The following is a 26,423-nucleotide window of genomic DNA, read 5'->3' on the forward strand; positions in this document are numbered from 1 at the left end:
AGCCTAATGAATTTTGGCTATGAAAACTTCCACTGGAACAGTGCTTCCTTGTACCCCGGGATAACGGCACTACTAGCTAACAGGGTTTTAGACACACCGGGCTGACTTTTGGATATTCCTGGTGACCCAAAAGTGTTGAATCATCAGTCTGCTCTAGACAACATTATAAAGAGCGTGGTGAACCAACCTGTTTTACGGAACACATTGAGCTATGGAGATCCTGTCTGCACTTGTGGGGACAAAGGTTTTCTAATTCCTGTTAAAGGGAAATAACCATATTTCTGGTCTGGTGTTCTTAATAATAATAGATAGTGGCATATTTGAGAAGAGCATGGTTCTGATGCCTGAGGTACTGCTACCGATCCTGACTGATTTTGTTTATACTAGTGGGAACAATGTTTTCGTCAATGGTTAAAGGATCCTGGACGAAGAATGATGGAATCAAAAGCAGGAGGTATTATTTCATAACTGAGATTTTATTCAATTAAGTTGAGGACCTAACTGAGGGGATGAATCATGGCATGTTTGGCATGACACATGGAAGGAGTCTAAGTGTAGTCAGAACCTACAGGTTCTGGTACTGCTCAAAAGCAGCTCAGATCCCACTCTGAACCTCCACAGCTCAGCTCTAGAAAGCTGACATGAATCTCATGGTCAGCACAAACCCGACTACCGAATTTCTCTCTTGCTACCTGTTTGATATGAGCAACTACGGAAAGGCCTTGGACTTTTGACTGCAGCATGGAGAACACTTTGAGTTTTGCTCTCATTTCAGCAGGTGCAGGTTTCAAGTCCTTGGGAAACAAATGCTCGTTTGCTTTCCTGGTCACCTCTCACTCAGTTTTGTTCTTGCTGTCATTAGAAATGGCACAAAAACTAGTGAAGGAGACCGGCTGAAAACAGGGTTCCCTTTCTAACCGGAAAGTTTTTGATGAGCTAACAATGTAAGTAAGTGCAAATCTCAGCTGTGCTGGTCCCATGACATCACAAACCTTAGGCGAGGCAAGTAGCATTCTTGAATGCATCTTGTCTTTTAGCATTTAATGCGAGACATTACAAACTAATGAAGAGGAGAAATGTATGCAGTGTTGCTGTAAACCAAATATACAGATGTAAAATAATTAAGAATAAACTGTTCCATAAAAATGCATGTCAATAAAACCCAGTCTGATAAAGTGATTTATGAATAATTTTCTAGAATTACTAAAAAGAATGATTTCTCGTTTGAGGCTCTGGAAGTCTTGAGTCACATTTTTTTTTCGTTTAAAAAAATGTCTTAAAACACATGGCTTTACAGCTGCTGCTTGGAAAATATACACCTCCAAAGTCTGACTTTCATTTAAATACAAATGTACAAAATGTAAACTGAGACAATAGAGAAATTTACAAAACTTTTCTTTAAAAATAATAAAGACAAAATTCAGTTCTAGTATGATGCTATTTAAATACGTGCAAGTAGTCATGTTCATTGAATTCTATTGCAATGTTCTAAATAGACAAGTTTGATTCACACAGTCTTGAGTGCCACCTCCAAAAACAGACCTGAGTGGAAAATTCTTCTTAAAATGTGAGGCTCCACTGGAAGGAATGGATAGAAAATCTCCATTTTTGGGAGATCCTTTTTTTTTTTTTTCACTCAACGGTGGAGGCTCTCTCATCCATAGAAGCTCCATAGATTATAGTGGAAGGATGCAACATGTTGTTTCGTAAAACTGAGTTGGAACTAGCTGCTTCCAGTGGAGTTTGAACTTACGTGATTTGAATTTATGTGGTGATTTAAACTGGCCTTTGAATTTGGAGAACTTTTTGAATTGTTCTGATGCTGTAGAAAGAGGAAGACAAAGACAATTAGATTCCCCAAATATGCCATGCTTTCTTTTAGTCCAACATTGTTGATTTTATGGTGATAACGTACTGACTGCACTGCAAGATTTTTGTTTGAAGATCTTTGGATATAAAATATTCTTCACTTTCTTACCTGCATTCGCTCTAGGTCTGGAGGACCATGGCAGTTCTTGAGGAATGCAGCAAAGAAGTTTCACTCGAGCTCCAGGACTCAAATCAATTCACTGCAAAATGTCAGTATCTGCTAAATCTGACTAATACAGAGGACACGTGCCAATGCTCAGGCATGGTTTTAACCCTAAAGAAATAGATCGGTCTAAGAACGTTATTTAGATTTGCAAGTGGGGCTATGGTGCCTCATGAAAGCTGTATATCACTTATTCTCTGGTCTGCTTTCTTCTCTAGTGTCTTGGTTTCCTGCCATGTCTACCTCCCTCAGCATTTGCATTTTTTTTCTTTTTTTTTAACACATAAATCAAAGGCTTTCACAAGGAACTTATCAAAACCATATAAGCATTTCAAAAGGCATTTCAGCATATCACTGAAAGAAAGTTTGGGTAAGAAGTTTTCAACCACTGGAAACAAAGCTGATGAAAAATGCTGGAACTTCTGGCGGTAAAAAAATCACAATAAGTAGATGGGAAACCCGGGACAGGCAGTATTATTTGGGAAATTACCAAGTAACTGTGACAGCAAGCCCTCTCTGAGAAGTACTCTCCTTCTCCCACAAAAATATCACCAGAACGTGGCTGTGACAGTGGGCATCTATGGGAGGTTCCTTGTATTAATCATAAAAGATCTCACCTGTCGTTTAAATATTCTCTGTAGCAATCCTTTCTTGGGTGGCTCTGGGGGGTAGCTTTTGTTTAGGTCTGGTGAAATAGTACCATTTGGTCCAAATACATTCAGTTCTTTGAAACACTCTGTTTCTATCATCTAGTGGAATACCATAAGAAAGAAAAAAGAAATTACACATCTGCATTAAATATATTCCAGTACTGCTAGGGTGTTCAAAGTCAGGATCAGGACCAGCAGCTCAAGCTATATGTTTGGAGAGTTAACAGCTGAATTCCTGCTGGTGGCTATAGAAGATAAATAGGATGTATGAAAAAGAGAGGCTGAGTCTGCTCTGCATGTTTGCATATCAGTCATCTTAGAAGTTGCCCCATAAAGCTTTCTGTTCTTTTCTTTAGCACTGTGGAGAATATTGGGTAAAGACAGACATACTCGCAAAATCCCAGTTATTATCGCTCCTCTGCCCAAGTGGATCTGCTGTTTGATCCAGAGTTGGATTATGAAATCCACTGTTGGCTCTGTTATGATATCAAACAGAAACAAAGACCAAGATCTGGAAACCCTGGAGCAGGTCAAGGTCCAGAGTGAGCTGCTGCAGCTGGGACCCGCTGGAGGTACAAGACAATGGGTGAGATCAGGATCACCAAGGGAGGAGCCTCCCATTAGGACTTCCAGCCATCCCTCTGAAGTGCCTCGGGGCTGTTGTCAAAATGCCTCTGTAGAAATCCAGGAGAAGGATGTACAGTAGGATCCTTGCCAATTTACACAAATATGCAGAGCCAACAGATACATTCACCTGAACCTGACATCTGTGGTACATTACAGATCTTGAAAGAGGCCATTTGTAACTTATGAAAGCATTAGAGTCTGGCAAGTTGTCCAGTAGCTATATATTACTGGAAATATACAGGTCCTCTTAAACCACCTGTGTTAGGGGTTTTATTGGAGTAATTTTACTATGATACGTCCTTACCTCGTTTTGCCATGGAATAGACACTGAGCCTGTGGAAAACTTGGAATAGAAATCATCATCTGTTTGGTCCAGGTTAACTCCTTTCACTGTGGAGAATTGCTCAATGTCTAACACATCCTTGCAGTACACTGCTCTGGGCTATCTCAGCAGAAAAAAAAAAAAAAAAAAAAAAAAAAAAGAAAAACAGCAAGAGAAAAAATACTTCTGAGTCTGACCATGTGCTTTCATTCACAGATTCAGCCAAGTGAGAATGCCTCACAACAAGTGACTATCTGCATTCTGCTTCCCTAGACTTGCTCTGCCCGCATGTTTATCATCAAAGGCTGACTTCGCTTTAAGCATGTTAAGCTTCCCACTTTGAAGTCCTTAAAGCATTAGCACAGCTAAAGTGGGTTTTAGTCATCCATGTACCATATGGTTAAGAGGTGAGGGGAAAAGGACAGAAAGAACAAGAAAACAAAAAATCAAATCCTTCAGCAGCCTTTTCTTTTAGAGAGGGAACAACAGAAAACCAGAATGTTTATGAGTGACACACTGGAGACAGCCCTGAAAAGGGACCTCAGGTAGAAGTGTCCTTCTGCTCAGATAGCTGCGGAGTTTGCAGCTTTAAAGTTTAAAGGAATGTATACTAATTGCTAAAGAAAACAGAAGAGGTTTGGCATTTTTCCATTGTTTTTATTAATAGCTCAGATGCTGGAAGCTGTCCAGAATCACCTCTATTAACTCTTTTAACTTGGCTGCCTCCCTTCAAACAAATAGTCAAATAGCTTTGCCTTTTTAGACTACTTAATTTTCTGGGATGACAGAGACAGGACTCTTTGCAGTGATGCTGCTTTTAGCTCATATTCCAGCAGTCAGCCACAGAAGGCAGAAATAGTCATCGCTGGCTACCTGTCATAGTGCGGTCATCTGCGTGCCCAGAGAGCTCCCGTCAACAACACAGTTACCCTTTGATGCGCAGCAATAATTGAGGGGTGGCTTGTGGCACTAGCCTGACCTGCCAAACTCATGCACGTGTTGAATCCCACTGTCTACCATCCTACTGATACCATGACCGCACAGCCCAGGGCTCCAACCGTGCAGTATTTTATCTAGATCTGAGCAGTGTGACCGAACTAATCAAGCTGATTCCTGACGAAAGTCATAGTTGCTGGAGGCTGCATCCCCCTGCGTTCCTGACGGCAATCCACAACATTTTTGTGGAGACAGAGTAGTCTAGAAGAGGATGGAGAGACATGGGATGGATTACAACCCCTGCATTAGCTGTATAGCTTTGGGTGATTCAGCTGACTTCAGTAAAGACTTGGAAAACTATGGATGAAATGCCAAATAAATTAAATTAGGGGCAGCTCTTGAGTTCCCAATAAATAGCCATAAAAATTTATGTGCCTCTGCTTTAGCAAATATGTCTATAAGAGGTGCCTTCAAGGCCTTACCTGCCACAGTTAAGCTTTTAATACACTCTGGCAGATCCCAAATTTGAGCCCAGAATTTTCTAATTTTCTACATCAGAAAGAAATAGTAGCTTGTCTTCTATTTCTCCCCACCAAAGCAGGTCGTAACACCATGGGCTAATTGGCAGGAATAACTAGGCCGCATAGTAAAATGCAAAGCAAAACCAGAGCAGCTAAAGTAAACTTTTGTAGCGTTCAGACCACTTTGGTTTGGTCGAGTTTGCAGCAATGTGAATGAGAGCTGCCAAGATGTTACTTTCCTTAATACGTTAAAATGGCAGTGTTTACTTAGAACCATATGGGAACTTTAAGGATAGAAGGCCTAGCCAGAAAGAGAGCCCTGCAGGAGGAAAATAATCAGATAACTCTGTGCGCTGGGGTAGAGACCAATACCACAAAAGGGTGGAAAAAGTTTTGTCCTTGCCAATGTAACAAAGACTTTCAGTGTGTGCAAGACTGGTCTGTAAACCTGAGTAAGGGCTCAGGGCTGGGTTCTGCGCCTCAAGAAGACTAACAAGTTCAAAATGCTCTCTCAGGTCCAAGTCACCTCCTCTCCTTGAGGTGACACTTGATACCTGAACCTGGTTCAGACCCTCTGTAACAAATGCCTGTTTTCATGAGGATCCAACCCATTCCTCAGTTCCATAGAGCTTTGGACTTTGTAATTCTGGTTTCACCTCAGCATATATATCTATATATCTGTATACTTTCATCGCTTGTGGCTTTCATTGCTGATTGTTCCAAGCACTACCTGGTCCTGAGCACACTTATTCTCACACTACTACCATGGATAAGGGAACACAAAGGTTCCCAGTTTAAAGTTTGAGAACTGAGGCATCAAGTGGTGCCTCCAGCGTCACACGATGACTGTGGCAAAGTGAGTGGGAATGAATCAAGGCCCGGGTTACCACTCTATGTGGAGGCCCACCCACCCTGCACGCACATGTCTACAGAGCAGCTCTCCTCTTCCTCCCAGCCTCCCCACTCCAGCCATGCCGCTTATCACATCTTCCTACGGCAGCTACCCATGCAGGGAGTGATGACAGCTCTAAGAGAAAGAAGTTATTCTAGAAACAAATCTCTTGGAAGAGGCCACTGGTGGTTCTTCCTGTTGTACTTACATCAGGGACAAAGGGAGGATCCAGCATTCCTGCTTCTAACCGCTTGAAATTCATGCTCTTGAAAAAGGGGTGCCTCTTCACTTCTGTTGCACCTTCCCCTTGACATCCCAGCCGCTGCTTCACATCTTTGGTGAGGAGCTGAAACATGCCAAGAGGAACGGTAAGGCTGTCAGAAAAGAAAGAGCTCCACAAAGATATTTTTATCTCCAGTTGGTTCTGAATGTGCCCGGAGGGAAGTGCAGAGGGGAACTGTAATTGCCGTTACTTAATGGCCAAAGTTAAATGGATTAGGACTGCACTGTTCTACACACTGGTGAAACCCTTTGAAAATTACCTGTTGTAAAGTGTTTACAGTCAAAATAGAGACTGTTGCTTCTGCTTACTTTCAGCCAATACTTTCAAGAAGAGGTCTGACATACTCTAATAATATCTAGAGATGAATATTCATGAGTCTCAGGTGCTTTTTCTCAGTCCTTTTTTTTTTCTTGTTACTCTTGTAAGAATAATTTTCTCACGTTGCTTAGGCTGGGTGACTTCACTATCAAATTGTACTTCCCCCCACCCGTCGCAGTATATTCCAGTACAGCAGATGACAAATTGAACCAACCCTTTGTGCTCATGGGCCTATTCTGCTGAACTCAAGAGAAGTTTTGTCCTTGGAGCCAGTATTGGTAACCATCCTCAGCTCAGCCTTGTTTGTTTTCAGAGAAGGGCAATGTACCACCTCTACCTGCTACAGCAAGTTCTGCCAGTTTCCGGAGTATCTCTAATGGAGCAATGGACACTAATTGAACTCAGCATCCTTGGCCCATTAGATAAGCAGGTCCATGAACACAAACGTGTGGTGGTAAGTCCTGGAAGACTTAGTATGGATGGACTAACTGATCTGCAAGACAACAGTTCAATGGAAGCACAATTCTGGCACAGACTAGTTGGTGGATGAGGACACAGAACATATAGCCAAATCTTCACCAAAACACCTCTTCTTTTAAATCATATATGTAGAATCAAGTAGGCTAAATCAATGTCTTAAGACATCAGACCTAAACAGTTGAAGAGAAGCATAGGTCAGAATGTAAATGACTGGTGCCAAAAGACCATCACTTGGGACAATGACCTTTCTAAATGTACCACTGGCTTCAGACAATCTGCTGAAAAGTGAACGTTCACAAATGTGTTTCCTTTTTTTCCTTCCAACCCATCTTTGAGGAAGCCTGCATGATCCTTTCATACATAGAGAAGGAAAAATATAACTCCGAACTCACTATAAGCTGCCCAAAGATTTCAACTGCCTATTAAAAAGATGCATAACGTGGGCCCTAGAACAGCAGAAAACGAAACATGCATTGAAAACAGGTAGCTTTGCTGGAGTCTCCGCTTTGGGGGAAAAGGCTACGTACTTACGCTGCAGCACCATGGAGGAAACAAGAACACTTTTCCACAGGAAGGATGTGCCTCCTGGAGCCGGGCGTGCAGCCAGGCAGGCGCCCCACGGCTCAGCACCTTTGGTACCCTGATTTCCGAACGGCTGCTGAAGCAAGGGGCTGAGCCAGCCTGCACTGACACCAAGGCTGTGCGGCAGCCGATGGCCCCACGGCCTCCGGCTGGGGAAGGGAAGGGAGAGGGGCAGGAGGGGGATGCCCTGCCCGGCGCGGCCCCGGCGGAGGGAAGCGCGGCTGCCGGGCTCGCCGGTGCCGCCGGGGGGCAGCAGAGGAAAGGGCAGCGCTGCCGGGCAGCGCGGCGGGGCCGGGGAGGCGGCGGGGCGGCGCGGGGCGGCGGCGGGGAGCGGCCGGGCGCGGCGAGGCGTTCCGCGACCCTCGGGGAAGGATCCCGGCGAGTACGCGGCCTTGGAGCTGTGTCGGTGACGCTTGCCTGGGGCAGGAGGGGACTGGTGCCTGGGTGCCCGGCGGAGGGAAAGTTTCACCCCTCACCTTCTCTCCCGTCTCCAGCTTTGCTGCGCCAAAGCGGGAGCTGAAAAGCAGCGATCTCCCCTCGCCCCCCCTCCCTAGGTGAGCTGTGCAGATCGATCGCACTGAAAGGATTAGTAAAACTCCCTGGGACTGCCTGCCCACGGGAGGGGGGCTCGGCGCCCATGGAGGACAGTGGGGTGGTTTGGGTTCTCTGAGCATCTTAGTCCATGAAGGGACTGTGACCTTGGGAGCCCCCCCCGGATAAGTCCCTGGGGATCTTACTAGCTGTACCTGACAGCCAGGGCAGCCAGCAACCTGAGCTGCACCTTGCAGCTCCTGGCTGGGGCTCACTTAGGAGAGCAGGAGGCAAATAGGGAGGGTCGGAGAGGAAAAGAAGTGTTTCAGCAGATCAGGTAGACAATCGAGTGCAGCCCCGCAGGAGGCTGGAAACGGGGAGCCAGGCAGCTTGCCTGCTAAGGCAAGGTTGTCTCAAGATGTGGCTTGTCGGCTTTCCAGGTTAGGGTATGCCCCAGTACCCTCTAGTTGTGTTCCTGTCTCAGCCACATCATCTCAATGAGGAGGAACCTTGAAAGAACTGTTTGTTGCCAATGTGAGGTTGGTAATCTTTCCTCTGGTGTCTGGCTAGAGCTGGGTTTTCTTGCCCTCATCATATGTTTACAGGGTCACAGCTCTTTCGGCTTCTCTGAATGCTCTGCTACTCCCCGGGCATCAGTGGTTTTCTTATCTGACTTCCACAGCTGCCTCAGTTCTGCACTTTTGCTAGGGGCCTCATTTCCAGCCTGAAACAGCAAATGGCTTTGGCAATCAGTGTGCCCCATGTATACAGATGCCATTCTCCAGCCAGTCCTAAGGAAGCTACAATGGCAGAGGCCAAGCAGACAGAAGAGGTGGTGAAGGGGTTTGTGGGACGTGAGTCTTCTACTCAGCTCCTTCTGCCTCAGCAGTAGTGGCAGCAATAGCCATACAGCAGACTGTATGGACTGAGGGATGGGGGGAAAGCTAGTGGTTCTGGCCACAACAGCAACTTCCAGCTTCCAGATAGCAACGTCCCTTTCTTCCTCACACTTCCCTGTGCCTGTGCTGCTGTGTAGGTGGTGACATCTGGTCTAACTGGTCACTACGACTGGCTGGTTCATAGACGGAGAACAACTTGAAGAAACACCTCTATGCCTTGCCATCGTCTGAGCACATAGATTCACGTAATACAGCACCATATTGATCCAGCTCATAGGAAAAGATCTTTCTCAGGGCACTTCTCTGGAGCTTGCTTTCCCTGGGTAGAAGGAAAGAGGGATGTTTCACTTTCAAATCTTTGCATGAGACTTTGAGCTCTCATGGTCTCGAGGCAAGTTTTTTGGTTGTGGGGCTTTTGTTTTTAAATCCCAACAGGCATGTGTATTTAGCTTACGTGAAGATTGCTTTGGAATTTCCAGTCAATATCTGGTTTGCTCTATTGTCGCTGGGCAGAGATGACAAAAGTTCTTTTGATCGTCTATTCTCATGTTGAGAGGACCTTCCTGACAGGTGGAGAGAATCTGAGGCAGAAGGTCCATTTTTACTACCCATAGCTCTGATATACTTTTGGAAATTATATCTTGAAGCTTTCAGGACCAGTGCTGCTGGGGAGCAAGTTATAGTAGGAAAAGGTAGATTTGGACTTGCCTGTACATGATAAAGGAGACCTCTGCAGTTTCTGCAGAGCTCAGTCAGCTGTGAAGGGAAGAAAGGGGGTTACTTTCTTGTCTTTGCAGCCAGTAATTCTCCTGCCTCTGGACTAAGTGGGAAGACCAAGCTAATCTGGGAATTTACCCTTGCCAGGCTGTAAATGTTAGAAGTTGTTTGGAGAGTGTGGCCAGAGGATAGGGTAGTTGAGGATAGAAAAAGGCTGTCTGGGGATTCCTGGGCTCCGCCGTGATAAACAAGGGAGTATTTAGTAACCTCAGATGCAAGAAGGATATCTCTGGAGCATGAATGCAGTTGGTTGTGGGTGGCTGGCCACAGCAGGCTGAAAGATACAAAAGGGAACAGGCCACTGGGAATAAGCTGGGACTGAAAGACCACAGAAAGGAGAGGATTCTTCTGCAAAGCCCTGCTGCAGGGGAGCAGCTGTCTGCCTCTTGAGGAGAGTCCCAATGGAGAAAAAAATAAGAAATTAATGGAATTTTGGCCAGCCCTAGAGGTGGCAACAGGTGAAACCAGACACTTCTCCTGGCTTCTGTTGTGGATATCAAGAGATAGCATGGACTAGAATATTTTCCAGAAGGGAAAGTACTTGTTTTCTCCAAGGAATAATGAGTCTTGTACCATTTCCTGCAGCCCCAACAGCTTTCTGCAATAGTAAACCTGCGTAATAGCCTGAAATATGCATCCCATTTGGGAATCTGACCAGGGAAAGAAAACAGAGATAACAACTGTATGTTTTGAGTCATCTCTACACTTTTGTTTAATTCAGTTTCAAAGGTTGTACTTAATATGAATAGAGAGAGGAACAAAAGCAACGACTACATCAGGCTGATGACAAGCCCTCCTGGGACAGCAGTGCAAATGACCCAATCAAACATAATTTAAATGTAGTTCTACAGTCAAAGCCTATAGAGAATTCACAGAGCTTCAGATCTGAAGATGGCTTAGGCCATCCAACCATGCATGAAGTTGATACCAAACAGCAGAGCTTTATTTTCTGGTAACAAAGGCTCCAGATGACAATGACACTGGATGTGTGTAAATGACAGCAGGATTTAGTCTACAGACTTATGAGCAAAGCATGACTAGAATAGGATTTTCAAAGAAGAGTCTTGAGTAGCAGCGGTGAAGTTACATTTTCTTGATATAAAGAACTCTCTGATACTTTCATGTCACTGATTTGATCCCCACTGGGGATTCAAACTCTGCAATGTCTGAGACTTTTTCCACGACTTTGTTTTGCTTCCTTTACAAAAAGAAACAACTGTTGTGAGGATTGCTAAAAATAGCCAACAGTCCCCAAAGCGCTGCTTTATTTATCTTCATGTGATCAGTCAGTTCATATCCAGATCATACCATGTAATAAATAACTCAAAGTCCTAAGATGTTAGTCCTAAAATTATAGGAGTAAGGGAAACTTTTTGTAGGGTAAGAGCGCAAAAAATTGATGCTTATGAAAGGAGAAAAGGGGAATGGTAAGACCTCTTCCATTCCATCTGATCAAAGAGTTTAAGGGATCGCCTAGACAAATTACAACCCTGAAACAGAAGTAAACATACTCTTTTTAACAATTTTTAGAGAATAGAAAAGTAATGCTATGGTCACCTCTCAGTTACTAAATGAGACAAGACAGTGGTATGGGAACTGAAGATGCCAGAATGACATATTGCACTGCTTATGCTTATGAAATCACAGCCCAATCTGGCCAAGTGAAGAGTCAAAACTCTCTCAGGTGTGGGTGACAAGCTTATTGCAAAGGCTTACTACAGAAGATTTATTATTAATTATTATTATTATTATTATTACCAACGGCAATAGCAACGATAATCGTTTGAAGAGCACCTTGATGTGTGTGAGGTGCCTCTCAAGACAGACGAAAGAGCAGTTGCTCTCAGGCAGCACTGACAAACTTTAAGGTGTCATAATGCATGAACAAGTTGGTTTCCAGGGATGGAAGCCAACAGGAGGGATGAAAGCAGGTAGGAGTAGTAGCAGTATGATGACAGTTTCTGATGGTGAGTGAGGAAGAGAAAAAATTGCTTTTAAGGAAAAAAGAATCCATCATCTTTTAGTTGGTTGGGGAGGGACTTTGGGAAGGGAATGGAGATCAGAATCACAGAACAGCTGAGGCTGGAAGGCGCCTCCGGGAGATTGTCTCGTCCAATCCCTCTGCTCAAAGCAGAGTCACCTAAAGCAGGTTGTTCAAGGCTGTCTCGAGTTGGGTTTTGGATATCTCCAATTGTGGAGACTCCACAGCCTCTGTAGGCAACCTGTTCCAGTATTTGACTACCCTCACCATGGAAAAGTGTTTCTGGATGCTCAGAGGGACCCTCCTGTGTTTCAGTTTATGCCCATTGCCTCCTGTCCTGTCACTGGGCACCAAACCAAGAGGCTCCGTCTTCTTTTCACCCTCCCATCAGAGATCTCTTTTGTGGAGTCAAACGGGAGCTGCAGGAATAAGACGTGGCGGGGAAAATAGTCGGTGGGAAACGTAGACAAACAGGACACTGACAGAGTGACAGAAGAGCACAGCAATATGGGCCTTTCCAATACTGTTGACTTGAATGCACTTCAAGTCACATCTTTGGATGCAAGACTGCACTTGTCAGGGAGAACATGCATGTACATCAATGAAGTACAAATCGTAACAACAACAAACAGGGAGCATTTCCTAGAAAGATTGCATTTTTTCACAGAAAAAACACACCATGAAGCAGTTATGTTATATGGGAACTATGGGTTGGGGAGCTTCCCAGAAAGCCAGCTGCCCCTGTTCCTAATTATTTATTATTCATCTCTGTTTCAGTCCAAAATGAGGGCTGATTTATGGGAAATGACTTACAAAATGAAACATGGAAATATGGGATGGATGATGATTAATGGGAGCTATGATATGTGTCTGCAAAAATGCAAAGGGCATAAATGTCCAGGAGGTTGACATGGGGTGACACAAAAGGGTTTTCATATGAGTAAACGAATAAAGACAATATATTTCCTGATGGAGACGCTATTAGTTCATGGACTAAGCTTTAAAGAAAAGGTTAGGAGATATGGTGGAAAACATGTTGTTCCTTGCTCCTGCCCTGAAAAGTCCACTACAGGAAAGCCTTTTGTGTTGGATCTTTGTGAAGGCTCAAGTTGGATTAATGTACTACAACTTCATGCTTCATTTTGCAGATATGATGGGCACTTAATTATCATTTTCTTATTTCCCTGTTAAGATGCTGATACAAAGCAACAAAGTTCTGGTTTTCAATATAAAGAACAAAAAGTATTTGAGAAAATATATTTGGATCATGGATTTTTAAAAATATCACTCGGTAAAATAAATGACTTTTGGATAGAAAACCACAAATGCCATCATGCCCAGTATCAGAAGTAAGGCTCTTCCAGCCTTAAGGCACAGTAATTTTAATGCATTAATGCTCAAAAATGACAGGGTTATCCAGGGTTTGGATCCATTAAGAGTTTGCACAAACCACCTAAATAAACATGCTACGTGATTGGACAGTGAAACAGCAATGATGAAGTTGTCAGGCATGATTTACAAACAGTTCATGGTTCCCTGAGGCAAGGGAATGAACTAGATGACTTCCTGAGGTCCCTGACTCCCTGAAACCATAGACTCTATGGTTTGAAGATGAAAATGACCACTACAGCATAATGACTTTCACTGTCTACTCCCCTGGGAGTGGTAGGTCATGTCCAGCACTATCCCATCAATGCTACATTTAATTCTTCTCAGCTTTAAGTTCTCATGGGCTTGGTTATTTTCAAAGTGTACTTTCATTCTATTACGCCTCATGCCTGCAACTAACAACAGAACAAAGCAACAAGAATATAATTTTTGCCTCATGACATTTTCATTTCATGCTAACAACAGGACGTGCACAAACTCTCTGCCACTCCAGCAGATGCTGCTCCTCACCTGGTGGGAGTTGAGATGCTACTAGAGAAGAGACGGCAGGCTGTTTGAGCACATGAAATGGTCTGTAAGAGCCTGTGGCTGTCCTAGATCCTCCCACGCCGACTTCACTGGGGGCTCTGAATCACAGATTAAGGGCAGTGAATGGCCTAGAGTGTCTATCAAGAGTGATGTCAGTTAATTACTACCTCTGGGATTCAGCAATGAGTTGGTGCACTGTGAGTTAATGACTTCCAGGCATGATACTTGGCAATACTACCATTATTATTTTGCAAGGAGACTTCAGTGTCTCTTCATGAAGCCAGCCAACCAGAATGTTGTTGATCTGCTGTTTGCCTGCCTGTTGCACAAGATATTGGTGAAACTCTCACTACCTATTTGTTGACCTTTCTTTCCCTTCATTCTTTCTCTACCAGTATACACAGATATGTCATTGTCTCCAAAGGAGACTTCACTCTTTAGCAAACAACATCAAGAAAAAGGCCACATCCCTTTCCAAATTACAATTCAGCCTTCTAAAGATGAATGTTGACAGGACATTGATGAATTCAGACACAACTTTGAGATTTCTCAGAGGGTTTGAGGATTTCCATTGTCAGACATGGCTATTGTGCTACGAAAATGACTCCCAGCTGAAAGAGTGAGAAAACATTTTAAAGGACAGCTCAACGGTATTAAAAAAAGCTGGATACCCTGGCACCCTGGGGGAAAAGTTGCTAACAAAATTAGTGAGATGGGGTGGGACAACATTTGAGTGTCACAATAATTTCATTGCATAATCGTTGTCCTGCTTACCCCCAGCTCTCACCAAAGACAATGGAAGCATGGGGTTTTCAGTTCCTTGCAGGAGACAATCAGAATCTTGCATCATCAAGTCCTTTTTATTTTTTTCTACAAGATTATAAAAGACAGAAATGCATTCTTGACTGCAAACTAACATTCAAAGTCTCCCGAGAATAGATACCGCTCCCTTGGCCATAAAACTTTGGAGAGGACTCAAGATGACCGTGATGAATCTCACGGAGAAGCAAGCCCAAATAAACACAATTTGAATGAATAGAGAATGCAGTCATCCCATCAACAGATGAGCTTGGTTAGTCCTCGTGTCTGCAGCCCCTCTATGGTACTGTGTTACTGCTCAACCCGTGTCAGATACAGCTTGCTAATGAAGCTGCCACACTGGGCCTTCAAGCCTCTTACCATTTTACAGATGGACTTGGCCTCCTCAGAAAACTTATGGGAGTACACCTCTTCTGTCTCCAGCACTCTTCTGTCCACTTCTTCCCTCTTCACCTTCTCTTTCCTTCCACGAAATGGTGATTGCCCAGCAATCATTTCATAAATGAGACAGCCTAGCCCCCAGTAGTCAGGGCTGAGTGTGTATCTCTGGTTGTTCAACACTTCTGGAGCTGTGGAGCAGAAAGATGCGTCTTGTGGAAATGCTTGATACTTACATAGGCAAAAAAAAATAAATTTCTAGAAGTTCCATTTTGGTGACTGAATACACATGCACAGAGAATGGTGGATAAAATATTAAAGTACCTCCTGATTTCTGTTGACAGCATTACAGAAAATACAGCATGCATTTTTTCTCTGCATGCTACATGCCACGTGCATGCTGTCTTCTGACTTCTCCACCAAGTCAGACTGATTAAAAAACCAGCAAGTTGAAGCTAAGTATTAAGCAGAGGCCTAATCTTAGGAGTCCTCCTAGATTTCTCCATTTAGGGAAGAAATGACATACAAACACACATCCTGTAAACAGCAGTGACATTTCTTCAAAAGCAAATTCTGTCTTTTTTCTCAACTTATAACTTATTTCCTGCCCCCTTTAAAGAACAAATCCATGTATTTTGTGTTGCAACCACCCAGTGTGCTTTGGGCATATAGTCACTGTCTTGCGGGTGTACATGGGTACAAACACACATACGCACGTGCTCACAAGCACAGAGCCTTAGCGTGCGCACAAACTTACACTGAGATAACAAAATTTAGACATGACAACTGATTTGTTTGCTTTAATAAAGTCTCCATATGGTATAACAGGGGCTCATATCAGCTAGTTTCTGTTTAGTCAAATCAGCATAAGCAATTTTCATTCCAAGAAATATACCCACCCAGAGAATGCATGAAAATAATTACACTGAATTTAGAAAACAGATCTAGTTAAATCAGGGAGTGTGTTTTTTATGAATGTACAAATCTCTACTCTTCTTACGTGCAGCCTCCCCTGCACTTAGGGTAAGACGCAATACGACTGCGGTCAAGATGACCGTAGGTGCAGACGTACCCATTTTATCATAAACATACAAAAATATTTTAACTATTATACAAAGTAGCAACTAGAAAGAAACCTTTCTTTTGTGCTTATAAGCCTCCTAAAATAAATCTATGCTAAAATCACTAGTATCCCACTTGTTGCCTTTTCTTTTAATTTTCTTTGCTGATTTAAGATTATAGAGCAGTCTCATTAAGAGCTGCTGTGGTCCATCCTTTCGCCCACTTCTGATTTCCACTAGCATGACTCCGTGGTGGGTTGCTGCAGGGAACTGGACCCGGCTGAATGTGAATCTTTTTTATTTTTTCTTAAGCCTACATGGTAGAGAGATCTCAAAAACTCAAGTAATCCCAGCAAATTATCAAAAAGATAAGCTACTGAAGACTTACCCATATACCCTACTGTTCCTACTCTTCCACGGATTGATTCGCCCTCAGGGATTTTAACAGCTAGACCCAAATCAGATATTCTAATATGGCCTGGAAGGAATAAAGAAACAAAACAATACAAAGCAGATATAATAATATGACCCAAATTAGTGCAAAACCACAACTGTTGTCATTGCTACAATACTCTTGCAATTTACTGTTCAGACATTTTAAGAAAAGAGTGTTCTGAATCGCTGAATTGGAGCAGTTTCATTGATAAGGAAAAGAGGAATTATTAAGGGCATTACAATGCAGTGAAATGAATATGAACAGCGAGGCTGCGGAGCGGAGTGGACTGTGTTAGTTTTTTTAAAACCAACAAAAAAAAGGCAATGAGAAACATGCTGTAAGGAAGTATCTTGAACTGATCGCAGGGGATGGATGGGCTGACATAATTCTGTAACTCTCTGATGGCTGAAGGAGCTACATCTGGTCTGTAAGACAGCGTGAGATTTGATTATCACTGCCTTCAGCAACAAACGGGTACCTGGGTTTGCATAAAATGAGAGTTGGCTCAGCAAAGGACGAAAGTGCTTTTGCAAACGGAGCGGGAAGCACAGATTTTGAAATCACAACTGCCTTTGTGTTGTGTCAGCCTTGCAACAATAAGGGTGGAAAAACAATGGAAAAAGGCAGACACCCCCAGCAAAGCCGCGCTCTTGAGAACGGACCCTGCTGAGCAGCACGGCTGCTTCATTCCACCCGTGCGGTGAGCTCCAGCACTTCACCCACCCCAAGACAGAAGCATTAGTGTATGCTGAGCCTCTTAGTCACTTCAGAGCATTATTTGTCTTTGTGCAATATATATCCTAAAACTAACTTAATCTACTTTACTGTGAAAGCATCTCCGTAAACCTCTGAGACTTACCATAATCATCTAGCAGGATATTTTCTGGCTTCAAATCTCTGGAAAGGAAAGATAGCAGTTACTTGTACGAAGCTGGTTTTGATAACGTAACCATACGGCAGTGTGTGAGCGCATTTATTACTAGTAATAAACCAACTGAGTGTCAACTCAAACAGCAAGGAACTCAAGAAACCAACGCAACTTTCTACAACTCACTTCACAGATAGACTGAAACCATATGCCTTTTTCTACACTGGAGTTACATTTTTTCACTAAGCCAAGCTTTCAGTTCCTAATCCACTCTCTAATAGACTCATCCATCTAGTCCAGTAAGCCCTGTAAACCAAGTCCTGCAGTCCTGTGTGTTGTTCAACCTCTGTAACATTTTCTGTTATAAAATCTTTTGTTAAAAAGAAAAATATTTTAGATTTGAAGATATTTTGTTTGCGTATGAAACAGCAATGTGTTGGGCTCAAATTCTCTGTGCCTGGCATCTGACTCAGACCAAATATGTGAATGTTTGTACATGCACTTGTGCACATGTGTAATAATTTCAGCGAGCTTGGAAAATGAGGGGCAGAGGGGAGGAACGCTGTGCCCTGTCTAAGATTTTTCTTACAAACATTTGTGAAACTCTAGTGCCTGTGTGGTTTGGAGCAACGCCCTGAAAATTGGCAAGGTGGTCACTCTGATGTCAAAGATGTGCCTTTTACTGCTCCTGTGAAAAAAAAAAAAAAAAAATCCCAAATCTGGCCAAGTTATAAACTTCTGAAAAAAAAAAATCTCAGTTTTCATATATTTAGCAGAGCCTTGGCAGGTCATTCTTCCAAAAGGTTTGTCTGCACCAAACCCACTCCACCAGTTGCGGCTTCCAGATGCTGCTCAGACCAGCCACGCTCAAGTCCCCTCGCTTGACCAAGGCTGTTTTCCAAACATGCGGAGCTGAGCGCACCTTTGCAGCCGCCGCTGCCGTTCCCGGATGTGGTGGGCTACCGTCGGTCCTCCCCGTGCCATTGAGCAGGATGAGTGCAGAGCGGGAAGGAAGCCAGCCTTCATGGGATGGGACCGGGAGGTGTCAGAGGGAAGACTGGGACATGCCGGGCAGGGAGCGTCCCAGAAGGGCTGTGCTCTGGGAGCAGGCGGTGCTGGCTCAGGGAGCCCGAATAAGGCACGAGCACGGCTGGATGAGGCAGGGAAAAACGTATTGCTGCCATTCCCAACATCATGCCCTGACTTTTATCTGATCAACTCCTACCGAAACACAACGTTTAGCCTGGTGCAAATCCAAGAAGTGCTTGGCCTCGTCTTTTTTTAAGGCCTCCTTGCATTTGTGAACCAGCTTGATTCTGTTAGCTTCCCAGCAAGGCGCATTTCTTTTCAAAGAGCAAAGAGAGGGGGGCGTACAAGAGAAACCCTCGCGCCAGGAGACCAGTGCGTTGCACAGAGCCTGTGCAGGAGCCCGCCCTGCCTTTCAAGCTGTCATGATCTTTCCTGCGAGTGGAGAGGGGTGTTTTATAGTTTTGGCAATGCTGAGACTAAAATTTCAAAACTTGTTTTATTTTCATGTATTATTTCAAGCAAGAACATAGAGCGCTGTGAATAATCTCCTCTTCTTGCTTGCTTCAGACCCTCTTGACCTCCTAAGATAAACTTCACTGCGTGCCCCGTGGTACCAAGCCTACTTTTCAAACAAACAATACTGACATATGTGACGGGCAGCTGCATGCAGAGGAGAAGCTGTGATTTTGTTTAATATACCACCATGGGCTTTCCCTGCCTATCAGCAGAAGGTTTCCAATGCTGGAGCAGCACAGTCAAGGGCATTTCCTATTTATTTTTAAAACATTATTCGGAATCCCTTAAGAACTATTTCCTTGAAGAGCTCAAAGTCCATTAGTTGCTTCATCTTCCACTCCAGCAGTTATTAGTCCCACTTAAAGCTGTAACTGTGGCCAAATAACAAGAATCCTGCATGCAAGTTGGGAAATGTTTACTTTGAAGGAGAAAATGAGAGAGTCCACGAGGACTCTGAGAACAGCAGTTCAATCCTTCCAGTGCTCTGCGATTTGGGGCAATTAGGGCAGTCTTTCCTTTGTCCCAGACATCAGTTGTCATTTCTGTTTTCAGATTTCTGGTTCCTCAGCATCCGGGCTGGCTTCCTTTGCGGGGCCAACACCTCCAAGTGCCAAGGAGGACCATGATTTTTGTATCAAAATGTCTTAGGAGAAATAAAACTTCCTGGTGGACACAGTTCGCTTCAGTGGTCAGTCCAGCCCAAACCATGACACATGTAATGGTATTTCCCGATGGTACAGCTTCCCATATGCAAACTAGCCTTGCCTGAATATACTGGAACATAAACTGCTGGCGCTGCGCCCATGCTGGAAAGGTGATGGTACATTGCTCGGCTGTACAGGACAGCATAAACAACTCAATTAATCACAGTGGACAAGGCTTTATTGTATGTTTGTGTAATGCCTAAGACAATACGATCTTCATGCTGCCTGCAGCTTCCACGCATGGCTACGGTATACATATAAATAATTCATATGTATTATATATAATATACACATATAAATAAAAATTTTAATGTATATTTATAATTCAAGGAGAACCAGCAGCTTTTTATGTTTGCTTTCCATGAACAATCGAGCCGTTGACCTTTACTAACGTCATGCAGTTGAGAAATGTAACGTAAGTGCCATGTTTAGCAAGGGAATTCTGAATTAGGTAAATCTGACTCTGAGCCTGGTTGTTCTCTCGGGTCACGTCCGCAGCACGTGTCACCGGCCCATGAGATAGGGATGTATTTTCCGATGCTGTGTTTAACTCAGAAGCATTTTGTTCATAGAAAATGAAATTAAGTCTGAGGAATAAGTGTTTCGTGATGAATTATTCACCTTGAGAAAGCGTTAGCATTTAGCTGCTATATTTTATTGACCTATATAGCATTTCTCACGGGTCCCAAAACACGCTGCAGTATTACAAATTAGGGGTCTCTGCAGATGCTCCTAAAATACTGCTAGAAAATGTTACCTACAAGGATATAATATCATTCATCACCAGAATGAATGTGCCATCTGAGGGTGTAAACTAGCAACTCTTAAAAGAGTAACATGAAAACAACTGCTTAAGGAAGCAGGATGCCATTTGCCTCAGAGCCACGTACTGTTTTAGGTGGCCAGATCTCATTCATTTTATAAGAAAGTGGCATTAGTATGGCATTTTAGCAGCCATGTTACGAATGCACCAGTCATTTTCATCAATAAAATAGGCTTGTGACCTAGTACTTTTAAAAGAAACACTATAATACCTCCTAACACTTCTTTGAATGTGTGAGGATGTTTTTTTTTAAAAGGGAAGCCAGACATGCCACTCCTTATGTGATTTTTCAATTGACATTAAACACTTAATTCTATCTTGTTCCTTGGGAAAAAAATCTCCTTTTCGGGCCAGTACCAACTAAAGCAGCATGTTATCTGCCTGCCCTCCTTATGCCAGCGAGTAAGATCCGAGTCACAGTCAGGCAACCAAGTGGCAGTTTCCTAGAGATCTCCTCCGAGGAACAACAATATCATAATTTCCACCTATACAAGTATATGCATAATGCTTATTATATATGGGCATATCAAATGATTTAACGTGTGGGTTAGTTTTTAAAAAGAACATATTATTGTCTATTAATCATTGTCCTTGGAAGTTCTTTCATCAATTTACAGGACCTCTTCTGCTGTGAATGCCAGCAATAATGATTTCACAAGCTGGGATGATGAAGACAGACACTAAATATTGTTTACAACTACATTGGTCGTTGATTACAAAAAAAAAAAAAAAATCCTCATGGAGTCACAAGAACTCTGTCTGCTTATCCAGCAAGTAAACCCTCTGATGCCCTGGAAAAGCGTTTGTACTACGCTGCAAGCCAGCCTGGAAGCTGAGAACTTGAAACTTGTCCTTCTCAAAGCTGGCTGCCTGTCACCGCGCCGGGCAGCGCTCTGCCCGCTGGCTGCACCCGCGGCCGGTGGGATGCTGCCAGCAGGACGCCTCCGTCGCACGGCTGTGAATGTGCCTCCTTCCATGGCTGGCAGGCTATGGCCACCACCACCAGGGTCCCATCTAGCTAATCAAACTAATTCATGTCCCAGAGCGTAAATCCATTCCCCGCGTCTCAAACACCCTTCTGGGATAGGAGAAATGCTTTTTCCACATCTGATGTGCCACAGCCTGTAACACAGTATAATCTAACTACTTAAAATAGAAGCTTGAATAGAATGATCTCCATTTCATACCAACTAGAAACGAAATTCCTTAATGAAATCCCTTTAAAGGAACTTTTATAATTTTCTGTGTCACCCAGTGCACGCCGAGGTAGGGTTTGGGGAGCATTGTGTTAGTTCTGTATAATTCAGACAGGATGTATTTAGTGAAGCAACTGCTTCCTTACATGATTACTGACTCATACTGTATTTGTACAGGGCTCTGCAAAATTTCAGCCAAGGCACAGAGACGTCTAAGCTATACAGCACCCCAAAGAGTCGGGAGGATGCAGGCAATTCTTTTCTACCCAGAAAAGATGTTCTAAGAGTGTAGAGCGTGCTTACCTGTACACAGTATTTTCTCTGTGTAGGTCTTCTAAGCCACAAAGAATCTCCGCTGCATAAAACAAAGCTCTTTCCTCTTCAAAGCCCGGGTTTCCCATGTTGTAGATATGAAACTTCAGGTCACCTCCATTCATTATGGTCAGAACTAAACACAGTGCATCCTTTGTTTCATAGGCATAGGCTAAATTGACCTAGAAAAAGATTTGCAGCATAGTTGTGACGGTTCCATCAGCTGCTAAGAAGAAAGCACTAACTCTTCATCAAAGATATATAGAAAAGGAAAAAATATATTGACTGAATTTGTTATGGGCCTTATTACAATAGCAAGCGTACATTTTAAAAGTAGAGAAAAATCAGATGTTAAGATTTTAGAGATTTATTTGTTGAATCCAGCCTATTCATCATCAGAAACCCTCAAGGTTAACGCTCAGATAGCTTCACAGGCTGGACAAACATACTAACTCCAGGCACGCTTTTCCATGTAGGAGAAATCTTAATAATCGAGCGAATCTACACCTCCCGCTGCACTGTTTTGCTGGATAGCTGTCAAAACCCAATTATCTCAGTAGGTATGAGGGATGCCCAGATAGCCCAGTCCTGTGGTGGTCAAACGGACCATCACTGAGGCGTGAAGGTCAGCATCACCCCTGCGAGGTTCCGGTGGGTGCCCCAGAAACGATCAGACACGCCAAAAGCTACCCATCCCTTCTAAACATGTGCCATTGCCTTTGTCCCTGCCAGAGGTAAGTAAACATCTTGCATCTGTCGTATTCATAGTGCTTCCTAAAATAAGTATAAAGAACACAACAGACGCTGAGATAACAACACCTTTTTTTAAAAAAAAAATTCTAAGGCAAGTTTTTAAAGAGACACAAAAGCTGGCAGGACTCAGGAAAGCCCCACGCCAGGCAGACCAGCCCCACGTCACCGGCTACGTGCTCCCACTAGCCAATCTCTTCTGATCTATTTGGGTTGAATCTCCTTCAGTCTCCTCCAAGCTCCTCTCTCCCAGACACTGGGAATTCAGGTAATCACACTGGATAAAAATAGCTCAACCTGATGCGGCCCTGAGGCAAGTCAAGGCTGCGAAACACATCGTGTTCTCATGGCAGAAACAGGCCCCTTGTTTGGTGCATTTCTCACAGACCAGAGATTAAAATGAGACTCGGCAAAGGTGAATGGAGCAGAACTACGGTGCAAAGTGAAGGGATCCAGCTTCTGGCACCTCTCCCGTCGCAGGAGTTGGGAGAGACATCGGATTCAACAGGAGACAGTGCTCAGCAGGTGAGCGGGGAGCTGAGTGCTGGGGAGTGCAATACTCACTACAAACTGACTATTGACTTTCTCTAAAATCTGCTTTTCGTTTAGTGCCATGGATTCGCCTTTCCGCTTTTTTATTCTCTTCTTCTCTAATCTCTTGCAGGCGTACATCTTCCCTGTTGCTCGGACTTGGCAAGCGCAGACCTGCGAATGAAAGAGAACAATTGCTGGGTAAGGCGAAGCAACCGCCGTGGCTGGGTTGCACTTTACTCCTCACGATCTGATCCGATTTAGTCCTTTTAAGGTTAGAGACGGCGGCGTAGCGAATAAGGCACAGGCGGGGGGGGAGGGGGGGGGGGGGGCGGCTGGGGAACCAACTACTGTTTCCAAACCTGCTGTGTAATATTGGTTTAATTATTTCACTTTCCTCCGCCTGCTTCCTATCCCACCTCCTTTTGTCTGCGCTGATTGCAATCTGCTCAGCTAAAGCCCGTCCTCCCCTTCGGACTGGGCTGCCCAGGCAGCCACCTCCAGCCACCAGTAAAATACAAGTAAGGGTGTGACCCCGATTCCACTGCGAATGCAACACTCGAATACAAAACAATTCTCAGAAGTGTTCTGTTGAGATTACGGTGTCATGAGAGGTTAAGTAAGACTGTTGGCAATTAATGAAACTCAGCCTCTGTCGCATCAGGCTCCTGTAACCTGCAGTGCCCGAGAAGTAAGGAACGCTCTTAACAGAAACTTTCAGAATTACTCACCTCCCCAAAGCCGCCTTTCCCTAGTACCCTGTACTGCCGGAACGTGTTTTTCGTTACTGGTTGCCTGGAAGAAAAAGGAAATAATAATAATGAAAAAAAAAAAAAAGAAGACATACTACATTTAATGCACTCTCTGTGATTTATTTATTTCAGAGCATATTTTTGAAAAGCAAAATAGATAAATATTATATAATCACATTATTTCAAGGTAATCGTATTATATAATATAATATATAATTATGTAATTGCATTACTTCAATACTATGTATGGCTTGAACTTTTCAATTCCAACATATTAAGCTGTAATAAAATACAACACATTAGTGAGTCATCAGTATAATTTCTGCTAGCATCTTAGGACCAAGGAGGGTTCTGAATCTCCATTATACAGCTTTGGCCTTTGTTAAGCAAAGAGGAGGCCTGCGAGCTTCCAACAAGCTATTAAATCTCATGATATATAGGAATTTTTTACAGGGCTGCGCTGGGCTGACACTATTGCTTTGCTTGGCCTTCAAGCTGAGAAAACGAGATCCAAAATTCAATCCACCAGCAAATATTTTGGTTTCTTGACCTTAAACAAAACAGGAAACTGCTGTGAAACAAGGGAAGAAGGTCCCGTTCGCAAGAGGGGAAAGCAGCAGCCGGGCTCCAGGCCCTGGGTACCTGCCTCCTGGGAGAGCATCACGGGCAAGAAGGGAGGGAAAGCATCTCTTTCCTTTCAAGGGCCATATTAAGGGTTAAATGAGTCTGTCTGTCTTTCTGAGGGCAGAGTGCTCCCTAATGATCATTAGACAAGATCGCTGTACGATCTTAAATGATGCCCACAAAATTCTGCTCTACTAAAACGGCTCCAGCCCTACATCTAACTTATAATTTGTTACCGTTTAACGTTTGTAACGTGACAGAAGAAGAACGCTAGATTCAGCAAGATCCAATTTTGCATCCACTGCTCCATCACCAAAGTTTTACAATTACATTAGCCCTCGATATGAATATTCCTCCTAGCTTTGTCTTCCTCTGGCGGGCAGCCAGCCGGCAGAGGGAGCACAATAACGTGGCTGTTCCCACAACAGTGACGATGAGGTTGATGACAATGAGGAATAAATGTTAACGTGAATCGTTTCATTTATGTTCATTATTGTTTTTAAAAGTAGGGGAGGAAAAATACGCAGAAGGCCAAAACAAGAAGAGGACAAGACGCTATTTTCAGGCTTCTATGAACATACTGCAAATGCTATTGGGGTTAAAAGCAACAATTAGCAGTGATAACTACACGCTCAGCAATGTCCCCGGAATAAATGGACTGTTTGACTCCTCCGTTGGAGCCAGCAGGCTGTCAGAAGGAGCTGCTGATCACTCCGTGCTACTAACATCTCTTTGCTAATCCTAAAAACGGTTCCCCCAGCTTCTTAAGCCGGACAGGCACATCCAATAGCTTGTCACGTTTGTTGGCGGAATGGAAAAAACAAATCCTCAAAGCATTTGAGAGAATTCCTCAGCCCAAATGTGAAAACAGATAGGAAATAGCCTGGCTGGAGATGAATCATCCGTTGTTTTTTAATTGAAATGGAAGAGTGAATGCTGGATTCAGTAAAGATGGCATGTGGAGCATGTCTTGGCATGAAATGGCTCTCCTCTCTGCCCACCGCTTCCCTTCCCTCTTGGGCAGCAGCTTTGTAGCTTTCCAGGGAGAGGAACTGGCACAGCTCCTTTGATCTCCGAGGCACCACGCTGACACACACCGCTCATGGAACTGGCCCTAACTCATCTACCGTAATTAATTCCATTTGTGGAAACTGGGGCTTCTCTCAACTCAAGGTCACTGTTACCCAGCAGCGCGCGTCTGCTGCAGCCCTCACCGACAAGGAGAAGGCAAAGGCGCCTTTCCTTGCAAATTAATACCCACTAAGGGTGCCTGGTTATTAAAGGTGCTCAGCCAATAAATATGGTGCGAGAACCTACCTATATGCCATATTTCTGTCTGTTTACAGTGATTTAATAATTGTGATAACTGGTCCAGACAAAAAGTCACCATATTCAGGGTGTAGCAAAACAGAAAGACAACTGAAGTTTCTCAAGTACTTTAATTACACCTAACGTGCCTAATGTACCTAATACCATTAAATGGCTGAACAATAGAGCTTCAGAAGCCAAACCCCTGGTGTTTTGGGGTGGATTTCTGTTTTATTCTTTCCTTCCCCAGTGAGCAGCATCTGTTTCAGCCTTGCTGAAACAAGTGTTTGCAAACGCAAAAGCCAGCGACTCCACGCGTGTCTTAGGTTTAGCATTCGAGATGCACAAGGGTAGGTTATAAAAAAGTGCCACGTGTCCTTCAAGCTGTGCCATGAGTTCGTCCGTTGTGACAACGCCTACAATGAAATTGGCCACAGACGTTTCTCAGACCGCAAGAGATTTGGATTCCTATTTTTTCTAGGCCGTAGGTCTTGCCCTGTTCACTTGCTGTGCACAAACATACTGTGCAAAATAGGTGCCCGAGTCACCTTCAGGACTGTGGTGTCTC

At 43.7% G+C, this 26,423-nt stretch overlaps 1 protein-coding gene across 1 annotated transcript in view; it reads right to left on the reverse strand.

Annotated features, from left to right (window-relative positions):
* Window positions 1-900: 900 nt before the first annotated feature.
* Window positions 901-26,423, reverse strand: part of GRK5 (G protein-coupled receptor kinase 5) — a 166,006-nt gene continuing 140,483 nt past the window's right edge. Inside the window, exons 7-16 of the mRNA XM_082486760.1 lie at window positions 23,903-23,966; window positions 23,205-23,345; window positions 21,882-22,072; window positions 17,302-17,339; window positions 16,395-16,484; window positions 14,928-15,136; window positions 6,189-6,326; window positions 3,614-3,751; window positions 2,650-2,781; window positions 901-1,822 (exon numbers count right to left, since the gene is read on the reverse strand). Coding sequence (XP_082342886.1) covers window positions 1,724-1,822; window positions 2,650-2,781; window positions 3,614-3,751; window positions 6,189-6,326; window positions 14,928-15,136; window positions 16,395-16,484; window positions 17,302-17,339; window positions 21,882-22,072; window positions 23,205-23,345; window positions 23,903-23,966 — 1,240 coding nt within the window. The 3' untranslated portion in view covers window positions 901-1,723. The remainder of the gene's footprint in view (window positions 1,823-2,649; window positions 2,782-3,613; window positions 3,752-6,188; window positions 6,327-14,927; window positions 15,137-16,394; window positions 16,485-17,301; window positions 17,340-21,881; window positions 22,073-23,204; window positions 23,346-23,902; window positions 23,967-26,423) is intronic.

Source organism: Vanellus vanellus (assembly GCF_965231255.1).
Source record: "Vanellus vanellus genome assembly, chromosome: 7".
Classification (NCBI taxonomy): domain Eukaryota; kingdom Metazoa; phylum Chordata; class Aves; order Charadriiformes; family Charadriidae; genus Vanellus; species Vanellus vanellus.